General features: G+C 46.5%; 1 protein-coding gene across 1 annotated transcript; it reads left to right on the top strand.

The window, feature by feature from the left end:
- Positions 1-619: 619 nt before the first annotated feature.
- LOC111946303 lies at positions 620-2,421 on the top strand. Its single transcript, XM_023961917.1, has 3 exons — positions 620-1,184; positions 1,243-1,611; positions 1,846-2,421. The coding sequence occupies exons 1-3, from the start codon at positions 620-622 to the stop codon at positions 2,268-2,270; spliced, it is 1,359 nt and encodes a 452-aa protein (XP_023817685.1). The 3' UTR covers positions 2,271-2,421.
- The last annotated feature ends 18,059 nt before the right edge of the window (positions 2,422-20,480 follow it).

Raw genomic sequence — 20,480 nt, 5'->3', positions numbered from 1 at the left:
ATCCGAGCATCAGCTGCTCAAATATGAATAATAACCGGACCTTTTACGTGTCGATTGCTGCTTCTTTGTGTTTGTTATTTGCCTTTCGCCCGCATGTTTTACTAGCGAGTACTTTAACACATGCACACAAATACTTTTATTTATTCAAAGTTATTTTTGTTGTTTTTATTATTAAACATAAGAAAAATTTATGAATGAATTATTTCGGGAATGAGTCAGACTGTTGTCCTCAAGCTTTGCAATATGTTATTTTTTTTTTGTTGTGTTTAATGTTTAGAATAATAGTAATTAATAATAACAATAATTAATAATAATTGAAATTAATAACATTCCGCAAAAAACAAGCAATTGGTATTTAAGAACACACAAAAAAATCAAAGTAAGTAATACAAGTATCCATCCAATCAAATAAAGCTGTATTAAAGCCTTCTGTAGCATTTTATTTTCTCATCTTGTGTTTGCACAGCTCAGTTTATGGTTTACAATCTGCTTTACTCATTTGATTCATTCAGCTTTTATGATGGAACCCAGATTCAGAAGACTGGCTAGTGGCATTCTGAATTTGTCAGACTCATCTGAAGCCTATTCCTATAAAAAGGCAAAAAAAGGAAAGCCATGGATGAAGCCCTTGTCCCCGGAAGCAGTACTGGAAAAGGCAACAAAGAACCTGCTGGATCATCAGGGAGATCTTTCCAACAGAAAGCATCTTCTTGGCTTCTTTGAGATCCAGTTTGGTATTTTCCAGGGCCAGACATTCAAATGGCTGCTGGAAAATGCTTTAGGTTATGCTGCCTACCTTGTTGCTGCTATGAAGAGAGATCCAACAGGGGGTAGTAAAGACACCAAGGATCATGCCAGCAACAAAGAAAGTTTCAGAGAATACATGGAAATGTTTCCATCTGCCAAAACTGCTGTGGCGATGAAAGAGGAGCAGTGGTCACGAGAGAAGACACAGCCTAGTTTGTCCAGACAGCCGGGACCCTCGATGGCATCCTCTTCTTCTCAGACTCCATCAACGTCTAATCCTTCTGCTGCAAGACCTGCCAGTTCACCATCACACCCCAAAACTCCTCAGCCCATCTCCACCGCGTCTCTCTCTTCCCTATTAGTGGGTAATTTGGCCAAGGACAAAAACATTGAGAAAGCTGTAAAAGGGCTGGCGTCCCCATTTAAAGTCAGACCCTGTAAGAAAACAATTCTCTTTTTTTCCAAACCCTGAGTTACATTAAATCTTATTGGCAGTGGATGTTTATGCTGTGTTGTTGTTGTTTTTCAGCTTTGATACATGCACAGCCGCATTCCACATCCACAACTTTAAACAAGCCAGCTGGATCCCTTTCTTCCTCACCTGCGCTTGTAGGATCCCCTTCACCCTCGAAGCCTCCTCCTCCACCTCCCTCCCAGTAGCAGGACCCTCTTCCCCACACCCAACTGTGGAAACCTCCATCAATCCTCCACAGACACCACCAGCCTTTGGCCCTAAAGCCAGTGAGCAGTTCTCCACCGCTGCAGGTCCAAAAACTCCCACCACATTTCTACCCGTGTCGAGTGAAGTGGACGACAGCACGCTTCTGGCAGAAGCACTCAGATGGGACAAATCTCACTCAGCAAGTATGTACATTTTATATAGAATTTTTTATGTCTTTACTCAAGCATGCATTTAAAGAAAAAACACACACACCCCACTGACACACACATTTTTATATATATATTTAAACAAAACCCCTTTTGCATTTGCTCTTACTGAAAGAGCTTTAAGGTTTAAGTGTCCCCTGAAATTTTAAATTTTATCCATGCACAAATTCTATTGATAGACTTTTTTTTACCTTCTTTTTTTCCTCTCAGCACAAAGAGTGTGTCTTCCAGCCGGCTGGCTTCCCACACTGCCTGAGGATGACCAGAGATGGATGTCCAAAGCTCTTGTCATGGTGGCCTCTGTCAGTGCTCCTCCCCTCCCCTCTCTCTGTGCACCTGAGGATTGGAACCAGCTGTGGACACTCTGCTCATCACCTCTCTGCCTTCATAAGGAGATCCAGCCCAGCAATCATCGTCAGTCCGTTGCCTACCTCGGTGCATGTCTGAACCTCAGTTCTTGCTCTCATCCATGTTCTGGCCTTTACTTACCCTGCTTATCGATCCGCCTCCAGGTTTCCAAAACCCACGAGTCTCCACCTGGGAGATCTTCGGCTGGCTCCGCTCCGGTCTCACCTCAAGTCACGCCACGCTCCTCGCTCGCCACGGGTCCCAAGACATCAGGCAGTGCGCAGTGATCCTCACCGCACGTCTCGCTCCACTCCAGCCACGTCACGCTCCCAGCTTAGCTCCCAAGACGCTACGAGCTGCTGCTACGCCGACACCCCTCCAGAGCTCCAAGCTAGCAAGATGTAACTAACAACCTGAACAGTTTATTTCCTGCTTGGAAATTAAAAGACTCTTTGCTTATCGCTACTTGCCTGAGTTTCTTTCCGGGGTTTTCAGCGTCTGGGTCTGCCTTGTCCAATTCGCCATGACAGAACGGACTGGTCCTAACACAGACCCAGCTGACCCAGAAGGGGTCCGATTGGCCGTCACTCAACAAGGATTAGCCTTGGGACGGCAAGCCGAATCTCTGTCTCAGATGGCCACAGCCCAACAGGATCTTTTCCGCTGACTGGATGGCATCACTCATACTTTAATAGAACTAACGGGTCAAGCTACACCTAACACTGCCGCCACAGCGTCCATTCCTGCCACCGCCGGCTCCAGCACTTCCGGTTCCAGTTCGAACCCTGAAAATTTTCGCCTTCAACCAGAGACGTTTCATGGTGAAGTTGAAGCTTGTGGGGGTTTTCTTCTCCAGTGTCAGTTAACTTTCCAGCAAGCATCCCGTTACTATCAAGCTGACCACAGCAAAATAACATTAATAGTAAATTCATTACGCAATAAGGCTCTACAGTGGGCTCAGGCTTATCTTGCTGCTAACCCCATTTACCAAGTTTCATTTGATAGATTCATCAGAGAATTCCGCCTGGTGTTCGACCAACCACGGAAGGAAGAGGAGGCCTCACGTCAGCTTCTCCATTTGAAACAACGTAACCGCTCTGTAAGTGACCACCTCGTTGATTTCAGCATCCTGGCGGTGGAGGCTGGCTGGCCGGACGTCGCCCTAAAAGGAATTTTTTACCAGTCGTTAAATGACAACATTAAGGACCATCTGTGCTCCCAACCAGAGACTCATACTTTTGAAGAGCTTGTTTCCGCAGCCCTGCGATCGGACATTCGCATTCGGGAACAACAGAAGGAACGTCTTCGGCAAAAGAAGAGGGTTCCACCAGAGCCTAACACCCATAGAACGTTCCCGGAATCCTACCTACCTCCCGATCGAAAACCACCTGTAAAAGACTCGGATGAACCCATGCAGATTGGACACTCCAAGCTTTCACCACAGGAACGTCAGAGACGTAAGGAGGAGGGAGCTTGCTTTTACTGTGGACTCCCAGGACACCAACTAAGCCAATGCTCTTAACATTTAAAAGCCAAGACCCCCCCGCTAGAAGACAGGCCGCGGGCGGGTTCTTCAGTTTCTCCCTCAGAGAAAAATTTTCTATTTGTTCCTGTCAAGTTAGGTTCTGCCAATGCTTGTCATGATTTCAAAGCGCTAGTTGACTCTGGCGCTGAACAGAGTTTTATTGACCATGACCTCATTTCCAAGTTAAGTCTGCCCACAGAAACCCTGGAACAGGCCTTAGAGACTGCCGGCCTAGGGGGTCAACCACTGTCCCGGATCACACACCGTACGAGGCCAGTATTCCTCATCACGTCTGGTAACCACCGTGAGCACATTCAATATTTTGTCACTAGAACCTTGCAAACTCCTATCGTTTTAGGCTACTCCTGGTTACGTACCCACAACCCTCAGTTAGACTGGGTACATGGTAACATTTCCACCTGGAGTGCCTTTTGTATGGCTAATTGCCTCAGATCCGCGGAACCACTCATCCGCGCCAACAGCGAACAGGTTTCCGAACATATTGACCTTACTCACGTCCCCTCATGCTATCACGATTTAAGATCTGTCTTCAGTAAATCTAAGGCCGGTTCTTTGCCATCTCATAGGCCCTATGATTGCGCCATTAATCTTCTTCCCGGCGCACCACTCCCTAAGTGTAAACTATTCAACCTGTCTGGGCCAGAGAAATTAGCCATGGAAAAATGTATCCAGGAGACTCTTACTGCTGGTCTTATTAGACCATCCTCCTCCCCAGTTGCCGCGGGTTTTTTCTTTGTGGAAAAGAAAGACAAGACCCTTCGTCCCTGCATAGATTACCAGGAATTAAATCAAATAACCATTAAGGACAAGTATTCACTTCCCCTTATCAGCTCTGCTTGTTTTTTTGTTTTGTTTTTTTTACTTGTCCTGTCCAACAGCTAGGCAGGCAGATGAGAGCTGAGGGCCTCTTGTGTTGGACATATTTAACTTTAACAAGAGGGGTTATTAATCTTCAGACAAACCAAAGGTGTGACTGAACAAACCCCTTTTGTAATTGAGGCCAAACTTTATTCATTTCAACCATGATTGAAAATCTTTGGTGTTGGACCGGACGGAAAAGGAAAGAAGGGAAGAAGAGGGAGGGATGTCAGGGGGGGGGGGGGGGGGGGTTGATAGTGAGAGGGGGGGTAAGACCATGAAGCAGCATAGAGCAGACAGGTTTACTGGTTGTTTATCGTTACGGTACAGTTCAAATGTAGTACAAAAAAGGCGGGGCCTGTTCACACACACTCAAATATTATCAACACACCTGCTAGCTGCAAAAAATGTTCACATGTCAACATGCACACAAAACAGATAGTGTTCACGAACGCATACCTATGCCTTTAAACCAACTAGTGTGAAATCTTTCATTCATTCAATCATGCAAACTATAAGTGCAAAGGTGAGCTAACTCCTGTGCTCAGGTGAGTGTTTATGTTCTTCTAAAATGGATGGTGGAATGTGAAAAGAAGGAGGAGAAGCGCCCAGCCACCCCCACACCCAGACCCCCGCCGCAGCAGCAGCGGCAGCCGGAATTCCCCCAACGCCACACGGGAACAGGCAGGGAACAACCGCCACCCAGGCCAGGGCCAGCAGGACCGCCGCGAGGCCCCCAGAGCCAGAGAGCAGGGAGGCGCGGAGGGAAAGAGAGCGCCGCCCCAGCCCAGCCAGGAAAGCAGCCCCCCCGCCGCGCTGGAAGAGCCCAACGCAGGGCCCCACCGGAGAAAGACGCCCACAGCCCCAGACGAGCACCCCACCACCACCCAGGAGTTCCGGGCATCCCCCCGCCCCAACCCCAGGTACGAGCCAGGACCCCCCAAGGGAGACCCGCTCCGCACTCCAGGCAGCCACCCACCCGGCCCACGGTTGGTCCAGGGAGGAGCAAGGCAGGGGCCCGCCGCCCCCGCCCAGGAGGGGGGAACCCCGGGGAAAAAAGGGTGTCCCACAAGGGGTGTTATAAATATGGCCCGACCAGGCTCGGCCATGTTGGAAGTTTGGCGGGGCCCAGCGCTTAGGGGCAAGGACCAGGACCCACCCCCCAGGGACACGAACAGCCCCGGCTCAGGTGTAATATGAACCCCCCCACCGTGCGGAGAGAGCACCGCCGGGCCCAGGGAGCCGGCACCCAAGGGACACGGCCGCCATCGCCAAGGGGCCCGCACCCCCCACCAGGGAAGGGGTAGGGGACAGATGGACCCAGGTCCCACCTTCCTTGCAAAATGTGTGTGCGTGTATGTGTGTTTGAGAGGGTGTGTGTGTGCATGTGTGTGTGTTTATGTTGGAATGTATATATTGAAGGGGGAGGGGTGTGTGTACTAAGGGGGGTGCAGTTAAAATTGGCGAGTAGGGCACTAAGGGGACATCTGATTACTCACAGTGATGTCCCCTCACCCTCCCCACCAAGGGGCCCTAAATGTCTAAGGTGCGGTTAAAATTGCCGGGTAGGGTGTCAGGAGGACATCTGCTGCTTGCTTGCAGTGATGTCCAAGCACCCCCCCCTTCCAAGGACCCTACATGTCTAAGGTGCAAATAAAATCGAAAGAGGGGGGGCCCACTCCATACGGCAACCATAGGAGGGGCCGTTGCCAAGTAGCCCCCCCCCCAAGGCGCATCGCAGGCTAGACCCCCCCACCCCCTCACCCTAATATGAGGTTATATGAGGAAGGGGGTAAGTTGGGGACAGCTGGTAGACTGTCCCCCGGTGGTCAAACAGCTGTCCCCCAGCCCCCCCCCCCGAGCAAAGGGGCCAGGGCCACCCAGCCCAGGGGCCCCACCCCCGGAGGCACCGACACCCCAGGCCCGACACCACCCACCCCACACAGAGAGAGAGGAGCCAGAAAGCGTCGCCCCCCGGAGCAAGCCCAGGCCCCCACCCCCAGACGCCGGCCCTAGAGGAGCTCTGGTCAGGCCTTGACGGGACTGAGGAGGCCAACCGGCCGAGGCAACCACCTCAGCGGAGACCCCGACCCGTTAGCCCCCCCGACCCGTACCAATAATGCCCCCCTCCCCCCCAGAACGCCCCCCCACAGGACAGGGCCGACAAGCCCCCCACCCCACCCCAGACCCCGCAGCCGAAGCGGATGACACCCAGAGCGACAGGGGGCCCCGAGAGGGTTGTCCCGTCCCGTCCCAGAGCCAGGGAAGGGCCGATCCCAGCCCCAGGTGCAGATGGGCAGCCCATCCGGCGCCGCTGGGCCTCCCCCCCCCCCCGAGCAGGGCCCTCCGCCAACCCCTCCCAGCGCAGGCAAAGGGACCACCCCCCCAAGCCAAGCCAGACCACCACCCCACCCCCCCACCACGCACCCCCACACCCAAGCCCAGAGGACCACGCAGCGCCCCAGCCCGCCCCACCCAGGCACCGGACCCGACCCCCCGACCAACGGAGCCCCCACCGCCCCCGCCAGGCACCGGAGGCCCCGACCCCCACCCCAAACCACGGCAGAAGGGCAAGGAGCAGCGACGACCAAGCCCCCCACCCCTTAAGTCATGGAGTCAACCACAGGAGACCAGAGAGACTGAATTCTTTCAAAGTTACTTGAGCTTTGGGCTGACATTTTTTCCAAGCTGATATGATCAAACAGCAGATTTCTGTGTTGACTTATGTTTAGATTTTTCTTGTTTTTCCAATTTATTAAAATAGTTTTTTTGGCAATACAAAGAGTTGTGAAAATGATAGATGCTAATCCTTCTTCTATATCGATGGCACTCATGTCACCAAGCACACAAAGTGACGGTGAGGCCGTGATTGAAACCTTAAGCCAGACTGATAAATCGGCACATACCTGCTGCCAGAGAGCCTGGACAGGAGTGCAGAACCACAGTGCGTGCATGTAGCTGTCGGGTAGATTATTATCACAGTGCTCGCAAATGTCTGAGTTACTGAGACCCATCTTGAACATCCTCTGTCCAGTGTACTAAATTCTGTGAAGAGTTTTGAGATGGATTAGCTGCAGATTTGGACTTTTTGTCAGTTTAAAAGTGTTTAGACAGAGTTCTGACCAGAAGCTTTCATCTGTGCTGATGCTCAAATCTGCATCCGATTTTTTTGTTGGAAGGGCAATATTGTTATCTAAATTACATAAAAGTTTGTATATTTTGGAGAGAGTTCTATTCATTGAAAATTTAATCAGAGTGGTAACTACATTTGGTAGCTTTAAATCGTCGTCTTTAAATTTATACTTTTTAGTAATACTTGATTTAAGTTGCTGATATTCCAAGAAGTTATTTATTCCATGTTTGTCTTGAAGTTCCTGGGGAGTTATGAATCTTCTATCAATAATTACGTGCTCTAGTTGTTTTATGCCCCCTGCTTGCCAAGCTGGGAAGTGAATCATTTTTTTGTTAATAAGGATGTCCGGGTTGTTCCAGATGGGTGTCATTTTGCACGGTTGAATTGATGATTTTGATATTTTGAGAAATTCCCACCAGGCTGTTAAAGTGGCATTTATATTAATGCTTTTGAAACAATCCTGTTTTTTAACTGTTTGGCTAATAAATGGTAGCTGTGACAGGTTGATCTTTCCACATAACGCCTGTTCCAAGTCTAACCATGAGTTGGTTTCTGGATTATTTTTTAACCATTTTAAGATGTATTGCAATCTATTTGCAAGAAAGTATCTGTGGAAGTTAGGTAATTCTAATCCTCCACAGCTTTTTGCAGATTTTAAAGTTTTTAGACTAATTCTTGCAGGTTTGTTGTTCCATAGAAAGCTTGATATGGATGAGTCTAATGTTTTGAACCATTTTAATGGCGGTTGTGTGGGAATCATTGAGAAGAGATAATTAACCTTGGGTAAGATTTTCATTTTAACCGTGGCTACCTTGCCCATAAATGACAGAGGCAGGTTGGTCCAGCGTGTTAGATCGTCCTGTATGCTTTTCAGTAATGGGGTGTGGTTTAGCTGCACCAGTTCTGATATTTTTGGGGAAAAGTAGATACCCAGATATTTGATATTTCCTGTTTTAACTGGAATTGTGAGTCTTTGTTCCATATTCCTGTTGAGTGGTAATAAAACAGACTTATTCCAATTAATGGAATAGTCTGATATGGAGGAGAATTCATTTATGATCATTGCTGTTTCATTTACAGAATGTAAATTCCTTAAAAACAGTAATATGTCATCCGCATAAAGACTAATTTTATGATGGCTGTGTTTGGTTTTTATTCCTATAATGCTCTCATTCTGTCTTATTGCTGCAGCTAAAGGCTCAATGAATATAGCAAAAAGAGAAGGAGAGAGTGGACAACCCTGTCTGGTTCCTCTTCCAAGAAAAAACCTGTTTGAAGTCCGTTTATTAGTTCTAACTGATGCATTGGGGTTCTGATATAATATTTTGATCCAATTGATGAATGCTTCTCCAAAACCAAACTTATGGAGGGCGGCAATAAGGAACTTCCAATTTACTCTGTCAAAGGCTTTTTCAGCATCCAGCGATAGTACCGTCATTTCCTGGTTTTCAATGGTGGCAAGGTCTATTATATTAACTAGTCTACAGACATTATCATCCGAGTGTCTGCCTTTGATGAATCCAGTTTGGTCGAAGTGAATTATGTGAGGAGTGATTTTTTCTATTCTCTGTGCTAGTGCTTTGCAGATAATATTTACATCTGCATTGATTAGAGAAATGGGGCGATAGCTTGAAGGACTAGTGGGATCTTTGTCTGGTTTTAGAAGAAGAATTATGTTGGCTGAGTTCATGTTAGGTGGCATTGATTGGCTCTCATTAATAGATGTGACCGTTTTATAAAATGTTGGTGCCAGCTGTTCCCAGAATTCTTTATAAAACTCAGCAGGAAAGCCGTCAGGCCCTGGTGCTTCACCATTGGGCATAAGTAACAGAGCTTCATGAAGTTCAGACAGCGAGAGCGGAGAATCTAAGTTTGTGATTTGATCCTCATTTAGCCTGGGTAGGTTTACATTATTAAGAAATGAGTCAATACTTTGCTCTGACGGATTGATCTGCGGTGTGTACAAGTTTTTATAAAAGTTTTCAAATGCGTTATTAATCTTGACCGGGTCATGAGTGACATTTCCTGTTTGGTCCGTAATAGAGGTGATTGATGATTTTTCTCTATTAATTTTAAGCTGATTAGCCAGAAATTTGCTAGATTTATTAGAGTTTTCAAATCTTTCAAGTCGTAGCCTTTGTATTTGGAATTGTGTTTATTCATTGATGATGTCATTTAACTGCAGCTTTAAATTTTTCAGATCTCCCAGAATGTGTTCCTGTGCAGAAGCAGCAGAAGCAGTCTCCAGGGTTTTGATTTTATTTTCTAATTCTAATAAATCTGCTTTCTCTTTGCGTTTTTTGTGCGTTGAATAAGAAATGATTTTCCCTCTCATGACTGCCTTTGCTGTTTCCCAAAGAATGCACGGTGGGATGTCTGGAGTATTGTTGAAGTCTAAGAAGGTTGCCCACTCTTTTTTAAAGAATTCAAGAAATTCCTGGTCCTTTAACAAAGACGTATTAAACCTCCAGGTTGTACCAGAGGGTGTGGATTTTTCCCTAGAAATGTTTACAGAGACTGGTGCATGATCACTGATAATAATTGGATGGATATTGGAGCTTTGAATATTTTTTAAAAGAGAGTTGCTGCTTAATAAATAGTCTAAACGGGAGTGTGAATGGTGAACTGGAGAGAAAAAGGTGAACCCTTTAGTGTTTGGGTGACATGAGCGCCACGCGTCGCAGAGACCCAGATCATTCATGTACTGCTTTAGAATACTTGCAGACCGCCATGTATGCTGATTTGCTGCTGTGCTGAGTCTGTCAAGTTCAGGGTCCAAAACAAGGTTGACGTCTCCTCCTATAATGATTGTGGAGTCAGAGTGAGCTGAGAGTGAGGTGAAGAATCTGTGAAAGAAGGAAGAGTCGTCATTGAAGTAAGTTTAGCGGGTTTCTTCTGGGCAGCGCAGATGTTCTCAGCGCGGATCTGAAAGCCTTCAGCACAGCCAGGCGGTGATCTCCGGGTCCCGGATCAGCCGGCCGTCCACGTAAAGTTTGTCAACGGCCACAATCGCTCTCGAACCAGATCCTCAGCGGGAACAGGATCTTCCTTCTACAGAGGATTTCTGCCGGGAACTGGTCATTAACGCTGTAATGCGTGCCTTTCAGCTCTCGGCCTCGGCCCTTCACCAACTCCTTCTGTTTGAAATGTTCGAATTTAGCCACAATAGGACGCGGGCGCTGGTGGTTGGACCTTCTTCCTCCGAGGCGGTGAACCCTGTGGAAAGAGATCTTCTGCACCTCCTCCTTGGGGAGCTTCAGGTGGACCTCTAAAAAGGACCTCACGGTGGTCTCGGGGTCTTCTCCTGCCTCCTCTGGAACCCCCGCGACCACTAGATTGTCCCTCATGCTCCTCGACTGAAGATCCTGGAGGGTTTCCTTTATGGATCGGTTCTCCTCGGAGAGACGGGCGGTATCATTGCCCAGAGTCTTGACGGTCTCTCTGAGGGCCTGGTTCTCCGCTGCGAGCTCCCGCACCTGCTGCTGGCTGAATTCCAGAGACTCCTGCAGACCTTGAAATTCTCTATGGAGGATCTCCAGCAAATTGAGGCGGCAATCAAAGCTGGAGAGCTTTTTATCAATCGAATCCAGGATATCGCTCATTCCGCTGCCTGGAGAGGACACAGCCCCGGGAGAGTCCTCAGGCCGTTCACGCTTGGCGGAGGGGGTGGTGGTGGCGGTTCTGGGCTTCACCGTGTTTCAGGTATTAAAACACTCGTCAATGAAATTATCCAGGTCCTCCAGGCTGACAGAAGCTTAATACTCTTAACAGGTTATGTTAGTTTGCAGGAAATATTTTAATATGGCGGAAAAATGAAACAAGATCGAAAATGTTTGTTCAAATGCTTACGCGCCGCCAAGTCGACTCACCACACTCGTCTCGCTGGGTCTCGCGATACTACAGCATCACGTTCTACTACAGCATCACGTTCTACTACAGCATCAGCTCTGCTTTTGATTCTGTCCAGGAAGCACGCGTGTTCACCAAACTCGATCTGCGTAACGCTTATCATTTAGCTCGCATTAAAGAGGGGGACGAGTGGAAAACTGCATTTAACACTCCATTGGGACATTTCGAGTATTTTGTCATGCCCTTTGGCCTCACGAACGCCCCCGCAGTTTTCCAACGTCTGGTTAACGACGTCCTCCGCGACTTCCTCAACCATTTTGTTTTTGTTTATCTGGACAATGTTCTTATTTACTCTCCCAACTTGTCTCAACACACTCACCACGTACGACTCGTCCTCGAGCGTCTGCTGGCTAATCAGCTTTTCGTGAAGGCTGAGAACCTGAGACCCCTCTAGTCAATTCGTCGTTGAGGTGGACGCCTCGGACACAGGCGTAGGGGCCGTCCTTTCTCAACGGGAGAAGACCTCTGGCAAGTTGAAGCCTTGCGCCTTTTTCTCGCGAAAACTATCACCCGCCGAGAGAAATTATGACATGGGTAACCGAGAGCTCTTGGCCATAAAACTAGCCCTAGAAGAATGGCGTCATTGGCTGGAGGGAGCGCACCACCCGTTTATCATTTGGACGGACCACAAGAACCTGGCCTACTTAAGATCCGCCAAAAGGTAAAATTCTCGACAAGCCCGTTGGTGTCTCTTCTTCGACAGATTCAACTTTTCCATAACTTACAGACCTGGTAGCCGCAACATCAAACCTGATGCACTCTCTCGACGTTACAGTTCAAGTGAGGATACCGTTCCATCTACCATCCTACCATCCACCTGCATCATAGGCAACCTCACCTGGGAGGTCGAGTCCAGGGTTTTACAGGCGCATGGTGAGGAGCCTAATCACCCCATTGCACCTCCTAACACTCTCTATGTTCCTACGTCCCTCCGTTCAGAAGTCCTCTCCTGGGGTCATGCCTCCCGAATTGCCTGCCACGCCGGAGTCCACAGAACATTGAACCTCCTGAAACGTCGGTTTTTCTGGCCTTCCATGGAGAAAGATGTCAGAGAATACGTTGGCGCTTGCACCGTCTGGTTGCTAGTCTTCAAAGACTAGCAACTCACCTCCGGTTGGTTTTCTTTAACCCCTTCCGGTGCCGGGACGTCCCTGGTCTCACATAGCCATGGACTTAGTTACTGGCCTGCCTCCCTCACAGGGTAACACAGTCATACTCACTGTTGTGGACCGTTTTTCCAAAGCTGCCCATTTCATCCCTCTCACTCAGTTGCCCACAGCTACAGAGTTGGCTGAGATCCTGGTCCAGAACGTATTCAGGCATCATGGCATCCCTACGGATTTTGTTTCGGACCGTGGACCCCAGTTCATCTCGCAGGTGTGGACGGCCCTCTGCTCTGCGTTAGGGGCCACGGTCAGCCTAACGTCTGGCTACCATCCGCAATCCAACGGTCAGGCTGAAAGGGCGAACCAAGAGCTCGAGGCCGCCTCGCTACCCAGAACCCGGCCGATTGGTCCAAAAATCTGGTCTGGATCGAGTATTCTCACAACAACCACCCTTCATCAGCCACTGGGGTGTCTCCGTTTCAAGCATCATTGGGTTTCTCTCCACCCTTGTTCCCCTCACAGGAATTGGAGGTAGCTGTTCCCTCGGTCCAACACCACCTCCAGTGCTGCCAAACCATCTGGCAGCAGACCAGGGAAGCTCTCCTTCGCTCTAGAGAGGCCAACTGCCGCATTGCCAATCGGCACAGGGTGGCCGAGCCAACGTATCGTCCAGGTCAGAAAGTTTGGCTTTCCTCTCGCAATATTCCCGTCCAGGCTACCTCCAGTAAATTCGCTCCCCGGTTCATTGGTCCTTATACCATTGAACGCATCATTAACCCCACCTGTGTCCGTTTACGGCTTTCGGCAGCTCTCCGGGTTCATCCTTCATTCCACATTTCCCAGATTAAGCCCGTACAGGAGAGTCCTCTTTGCCCGCCGTCCTTCCCCTCCACCCGCCCGTGTCATTGACAGCGCTCCTGCCTACACCGCCAGCAAGGTCCTGGATGTCCGGCGGCGGGGTCGGGGATATCGGTACCTGGTGGACTGGGAGGGTTACGGTCCAGAGGAACGGTCTTGGATCTCCCGTTCCCTCATTCTGGACTGTTCCCTCATTGACGACTTTTTCCGTGATCACCCGGATCGTCGGGTGGCAGTTTCCCTGCATCCTCACATCCAAGTTTGCCTGTGACCTGAGGGTGGTCACTTTGATGCGCCAGAGGGGTTTGGGAAACAGCAGCAGCCAGATTAGGAAGAAGGTGCAGGAGAGTCATTCAGAAGTGTGGCTGAAGTAGACTGTCCAGTACCTGACGGACTGTAAACAAGTCAAAGGGGCTGTTGAAAAGGGTCTCACAAGACCAGTCACGTTTTCACCTCCCCCTCCAATGCCTATTCCCTGGATTTTAACGACACGTCTTATAGAGAGTCTGAAACGACTAAAAAGGCGTTCATCAGACCTTTTCATTTTTTAAACTCCTTTCCATTGACTGTTTGTATTTTGGGACCTCTCCCTCTCCCGCGGTCACCAGGCAGCTGAGTCTGAGCTCCTGGCTCCAGTCTACTTCCAGCCTGAACAAATTTGCTTTTAATGATAATTTTAATCCTTTCTGGAGCAGAACCTCATTTCATAAAATTTATGGGATTCACCCCAGTCCACTGGGCAGCAATGTTTTAGCTGCAAACATCAGACACTCTTTCCAGACATCCCCGGCCCCCACCATGTCCACAACTCTCCAAACCTCTTCATCTGTCCAGATATCGGTCTGTGGAAGTGAAGATCCCTGGATGAGGAAGTGGTTGTCCGAAGTCCCAGAAGGACTGAATGGATCTTGAAGGAATTTATTTTTTGTGGTCCTCATTTCTCCTAGGCTTTTATCTTATCTTTATTTCATTGAAGGTTTCCTTCAGGTTTACTGTGTGTGGTTCCTTTGAATTTCAAAGGGGCTTCCTGAACATTGCATATGTAAAGAGCTTGTGATGCTGGAGTTTCGAACTCATCCCCTTCAGGAGAAAAGGGTCTTTGATCTTCTGAGGCCATTTGGTTGTAGGTCTGACTTGGATCATAAATCAATCATCTCTGAGACTGCTTCCATCCCTGGAAACCGCCACTGGCATCTGCTCACGTGTGGGGAACAAAGGTGTATTGTCTACTGGATGCTAAGAAGATCCGGCCACATGGGGGGGACCACCTAGGGAGCCATTTGGTTGCGGGACCATGTCAGTCTGAAAGGTGACTTCCGACACGGGAAACGGATGCTGACTCCTAATATGGACTGACAGAAGTAGGCAGGCTCCCTGCCAGCCAATCCGAGCGTTCAGAGGAGGAGTCTGGACGCCATGCTGTGTTACGAAGGAGGAGGCTGAAACCGAGATGTTAAAACAGCTGGACGGAGGAACTTTCGCTGTTCCCAACAGGCTGACACGTTAAGACGTTTGTAATTTGGCGCTGTGTAAGCTCTGAAACTTTGGGAACCCAGATGATCTGTTTTATTTTGTTTTACTCTGTTTTTAGAAATATTGTTTGGGAATAAATTTGTTAAACTTAATCCGGTCGAATCCCGTGGTTTTCTCCTTCTCGACTTTTTTGAACATGCAACAAGGAAAGTAATCTCAAAGCGACAGATTATATTTCCAACAATCTCGATCTTCTTCCCACATTCCCCAACAAACAATTGCTTTAACCATCAACTGTGCTTCCTTTCCTAGACTGGCTGCCCCCCCCCCTCCCCCAGTCTATCTCATTAAGACCATTATCACAGACAGGTCTTCCATGGGGGGACGTGCTGGAGGAAAAGCAAACATCTACTGCCTTTGTCCACTAAAGGAAGCATCAAATCAAAACAAATCAAATCAACCTTTATTTATATGGCACTTTTCCAACACATGTCACTCAAAGTGCTTTGCATAAAATACAATCACATTTAAAAACAACAACACATACACACACCATGATAAAAAATATACAATAGGATGAAATGTAGAAATCTGTCTTTGTACTGAAGTGGGGAAAAGATATTTTGGGGACATGTCCATATCAGTGACCCCCACCCAAGTTCACAGAGTCTACCACCACAGGACCCCCGAGATCTAGACAAAGACCCAGACCCGGGGGATCCCACTGCAGAGACCCTGTTTACTTAGAAGGGTCAGTTACCGATGTGGAGGATTCCTCTGAAGAAAACGCTGGAGTTACAATAAAATGGAAAAGGAAGAAAATAAAAGTTACAATATATTTAAAACAAGAACAAAAACAATTACATAAATAAACCTTAGCAGACATAAAAAATCGTAAGTGTGACAAAAAATTAAAAATAAATAAAATACAAATAATTAATTAACTAAATAAATGTATATACATGTAAAAGTAGTAAAAAGAGAACATAAATAATTAAAATATCTAAGTTCCTAAAATTTAACTAAAAGCTAAATTAAAAAGGTAGATCTTAAACCTTCCTTTACAAACATGAACAGTCTCTGCTGCCCTGAGACTCTCTGGGAGGCTGTTCCACAGGCGAGGTCCATAAAAACTGAATGAGGCCTCGTCGTATGTTTTAGTTCTAACTTTTGGGATAACCAAAAGGCCTGTATCAGAGGACCTCAGGGTCCACGAGGGCTCATACTTTAAAATCATATCAGATAAATATGAAGACCTGAGACCAAGAAAACATTTATAAACCAATAAAATAACTTTAAAAGGCTGAGGAAGCAGTTTTAAAAACCAATGATCCACCCCCCTCTTTTAACATGGCACTTTTTGACATTCGATCTTTATATAACAAGACTTTTTTATAATTGATTTTATTCAAGATTATAATATTGATGGTCTCTTTTTAACAGAAACATGGCTGAGCACGGATGTGTCTACTGTTCTCACAGAGTCCTCTCCACCCAATTTCAGTTTCGTTTTTTTAACCAGGGAGGGCAAAAAGGGTGGGGGTACTGCATCTATAATGTCCAACTCCTTTGCGGTAAAGCAGATTTCATTAGATGAGTACCCCAGCTTTAAACATCACGCCTTGGTTTTTAAAAGCCCTCCAGTTTTATGCAGCACAGTGTACAGACCACCCAAATCAAGCTCTGTTTTTATTGAGGAGTTTTCTGAGTTCTTAGCATCTGTCCAAACTTCCTTTAACACGATTTTAATAAATGGTGATTTTAACCTGCATATAGATAGGAAGTCGGACTATTGCACCACTCAGTTCTTGGACTTGCTTGCTTCTCTTGATTTTAAAGAACATGTCATGCAACCGACTCACCACAGGGGGCGCACTCTTGACCTTATCATCAGTCATGGTTTACCTACCAGTGTGTCCGCTGTTGTGGACCTGGATGTATCTGACCATTACTGTGTGCTTTTTAACAGTATTTTTTTTAAAACAAGAGACCTCTGTGAGAACGGTGAAGAAATGCTACTTGACTCTTGAAGTGGTTGAAAAATTTATTACATCTGTTCGCTCCAACTCTCCACCTGTCTTTTGGGTTAAACCAATCTACAACATCAGAATAACAACATAAGGAAACAAAGACAGGTGGGCCTCCTTCATGCGCACGCGCACACGGGCATGCACACGCAATCCCGCACACACACGCCGACAAATTGCAAAGACCTCACACAGGCTCTCATAGGACGCATGCAGCTCACATGGCCAGAAAACGTTCACGCGCACACATGCACAGCTTTCTCCTGTGCAGCGGGCATGCGCACATGCACAGCGCTTCTCTGTGCAGTGGGTTAGCACAGCGCACAAGGACTGGCACACACGCATTAATTAGCTTTACACCTACCCAGTTAGAGCAGTTATGACCAGTCTTAACATTGTTAGCTGGAATGTGCGTGGACTTAGCTCTGGGTCAAAAGTGTTAAACCACCTGACTGGTCTAAACACAGATATAGCTTTACTGCAGGAGACCCACTTATCTAAATCAGCTGATCATCTTCTGTGCTGCTCACAATTTCCATTCATGTATTCTGCTAGTTACAACTCCAAACAAAGAGGAGTTGCAGTTTTAATTAGTAAAAACATTAAATTTACTCATAAGGATACAGTTACTGACCCAGAAGGCAGATTTGTAATAATTAAAAGATCCATTCAGAATAAGGACTTTTGTATAGCGAGTGTCCAAATGTCCAAATGGCCCAAATGTTGACGACTCTTCCTTCTTTCACAGATTCTTCACCGCACTTTTGGTTCACTCTGACTACACAATTCTTATAGGAGGAGACATCAATCTTATTCTGGACCCTGAACTTGACAGACTCAGCACAGCAGCAAACCAGCCCACATGGCGGTCTGCAACTATACTAAAGCAGTACATGAATGATCTGGGTCTCTGCGACGCTTGGCGCTCATGTCACCCAAGCACTAAAGGATTCACCTTTTTTTCTCCAGTTCACCACTCACACTCCCATTTAGACTATTTATTAGTCAGTAACTCTCTTTTAAAAGATATCAAAAGTTCCAACATTCATCCGATTATTATCAGTGATCATGCACCAGTTTCTATAAAATATTTTCAGGGAAATATCCACACCCTCAGGTACAACCTGAGGTTTAATACGTCTCTGTTAAAAGACCAGGAATTTCTTGAATTCTTTAAAAAAGAGTGGGCAACCTTCTTAGAATTCAACAATACTCCAGACATCCCACCGTGTCTTCTTTGGGAAACAGCAAAAGCAGTCATGAGAGGGAAAATCATTTCTTACTCAACTAATAAAAAACGCAAAGAGAAAGCAGATTTATTAGAACTAGAAAATATAATCAAAACCCTGGAGACTGCTTCTGCTGCTTCTGCACAGGAACACATTCTAGGAGATCTGAAAACATTAAAACTGCAGCTAAATGACATCATCAATGAATAAACACAATTCCAAATACAAAGGCTACGACTTGAAAGATTTGAAAACTCGAATAAATCTGGCAAATTTCTGGCTAATCAGCTTTAAATTAATTAAAAAAAATCAACAATCACATCTATTATGGACGAAACAGGAGATGCCACTCATGATCCGGTCAAAATCAATATCGCATTTAAAAACTTTTATAAAAACTTGCACACATCACAGATTAACCCATCAGACCAAAGCATCAACTCATTTCTTGACAAAATAAACCCACCCAGATTAAATGAAGATCAGATGACAAACTTAGACTCACCGCTCTCCTTGTCTGAGCTTCATGAAGCATTGATACTAATGCCAAATGGAAAGGCCTGACGGCTTTCCTGCTGAGTTTTATAAAGAATTTCGGGAACAGCTGGCACCAACGTTTTATAAAACGGTCATATTTATCAATGAAAGCCAATCACTACCACCTAACATGAACTCAGCCAACATAATCCTTCTTCTAAAACCAGACAAAGATCCCACGAGTCCTTCAAGCTATCGCCCCATTTCTTTAATTAATGCAGATGTAAAAAGGATCTGCAAAGCACTAGCACAGAGAATAGAAAAAATCACTCCTCACATAATTCACCGTGATCAAACAGGTTTCATCAAAGGCAGACACTCGGATGACAATGTCCGCAGACTCGTTAACATAATAGACTTTGCCAGTATAAAAAACAAACAAGAAATGACCATACTATCGCTGGATGCTGAAAAAGCTTTTGACAGAGTAGATTGGAAGTTCCTTATTGCTGCCCTCTATAAGTTTGGTTTTGGAGAATCATTCATCAATTGGATTAAAATATTATATCACAACCCCAATGCAGTGGTGGTCTGGCTTGGCTCAGGGGGTGGTCCTTGTCCACCAGGGCTGCGGGGTCTGGGGTTGTGTGTGTGTGGGGGGGGGGGGGGGGGCAGCTGTTTGACCACCGGGTTACAGTCTACCAGCTGTTCCCGACTTACCCCCTTCCTCATATAATCTCTTATTAGGGTGATGGGGAGGGGGGGGTTCAGCCTGCGTTGCACCTTGGGGGGAGGAGCTACTTGGCAGTGGTCCCCCTCCCATGGTTGCTGTATGGAATAACCCCCCCACGGCTGTATTTGCACTTTAGACATGTAGGGCCCTTGGTAAGGGGGGGGTGCTTGGACATCACTGCCAGCAAACAGCAGATGTCCTTTCAGTGCCCTACCCGCCAATTTTAACTGCACCCCTTTAGTACACACACCCTTCACTCCTCAAAATATACGTTCCAACATAAACACACACAAACATGGCCTCACAAACACACACACACGCATTTCACAAGGAAGGTGGGACCTAGGACCATCTGTCCCCTACCCCATCTGTAATGTCTGTTCTTGTCTTACAGAAATAAAATAGAATGCGGGACACTCTGCAGATAAAACTGTTAGACTTTTATTCCTCTATTGCTCTTTGACATACATTCCAGATCCAGTCAATCAACTCTTCTTCGTGCTCTTTCCACATCAATACCCTCATGCTCAACTTACCAGTGCCCTCTACTGGTCATTTCTAACATTACATCTCCACTTTCAAGTAACAATGTTTTGGAAAACTCTTAGTGGAACTACAGTTTTTCTCAGTCGCTTTAGTACAATTCTCAGATCAGAATGAAATTCCCAAAACTATTTGTTCAGTCTTCACATCATGATGTCACTTGTGCACATCATATTAGCAGTTTCTCACTTCTTTGAACAAGTTGCAATTGCTTTGGTACATCCATGCAAATCATTATGTGCAATTCTCTGCTCTTTGCTACATTATCAACTGTTTATGTCATGTTGATCAAAATGTATTATATAGTTCATTGTGCAATAGTCTTACTCCTCAAAACACCTAGTCATTAGTTCATTGTATAAGTCACTAACTGCAAAATGGTTGACCAAGTTGTCATGATGTGACAAACATATTTCACTGCATTGAAAAAGAGGATATTCGCTGTGATGTGGATGAGAATTTGTGGCCTAACATACAGAAACGACAAGAGGTGAAGGAAGACCACACCAATTCCTACTGCACCACCTGTACTGTTGGACAGAATATTGTCTTTCTTTTCCCTTTGTGTTACTGTTTGCAGTGGTTTTTTCTATGTTGGTATGACA

This window comes from Oryzias latipes, chromosome 13 (assembly GCF_002234675.1).
Source record: "Oryzias latipes chromosome 13, ASM223467v1".
Lineage (NCBI taxonomy): Eukaryota > Metazoa > Chordata > Actinopteri > Beloniformes > Adrianichthyidae > Oryzias > Oryzias latipes.
Note: the sequence above shows the minus strand (reverse complement) of the source record. Positions and strands in the feature narration are given on the sequence as shown.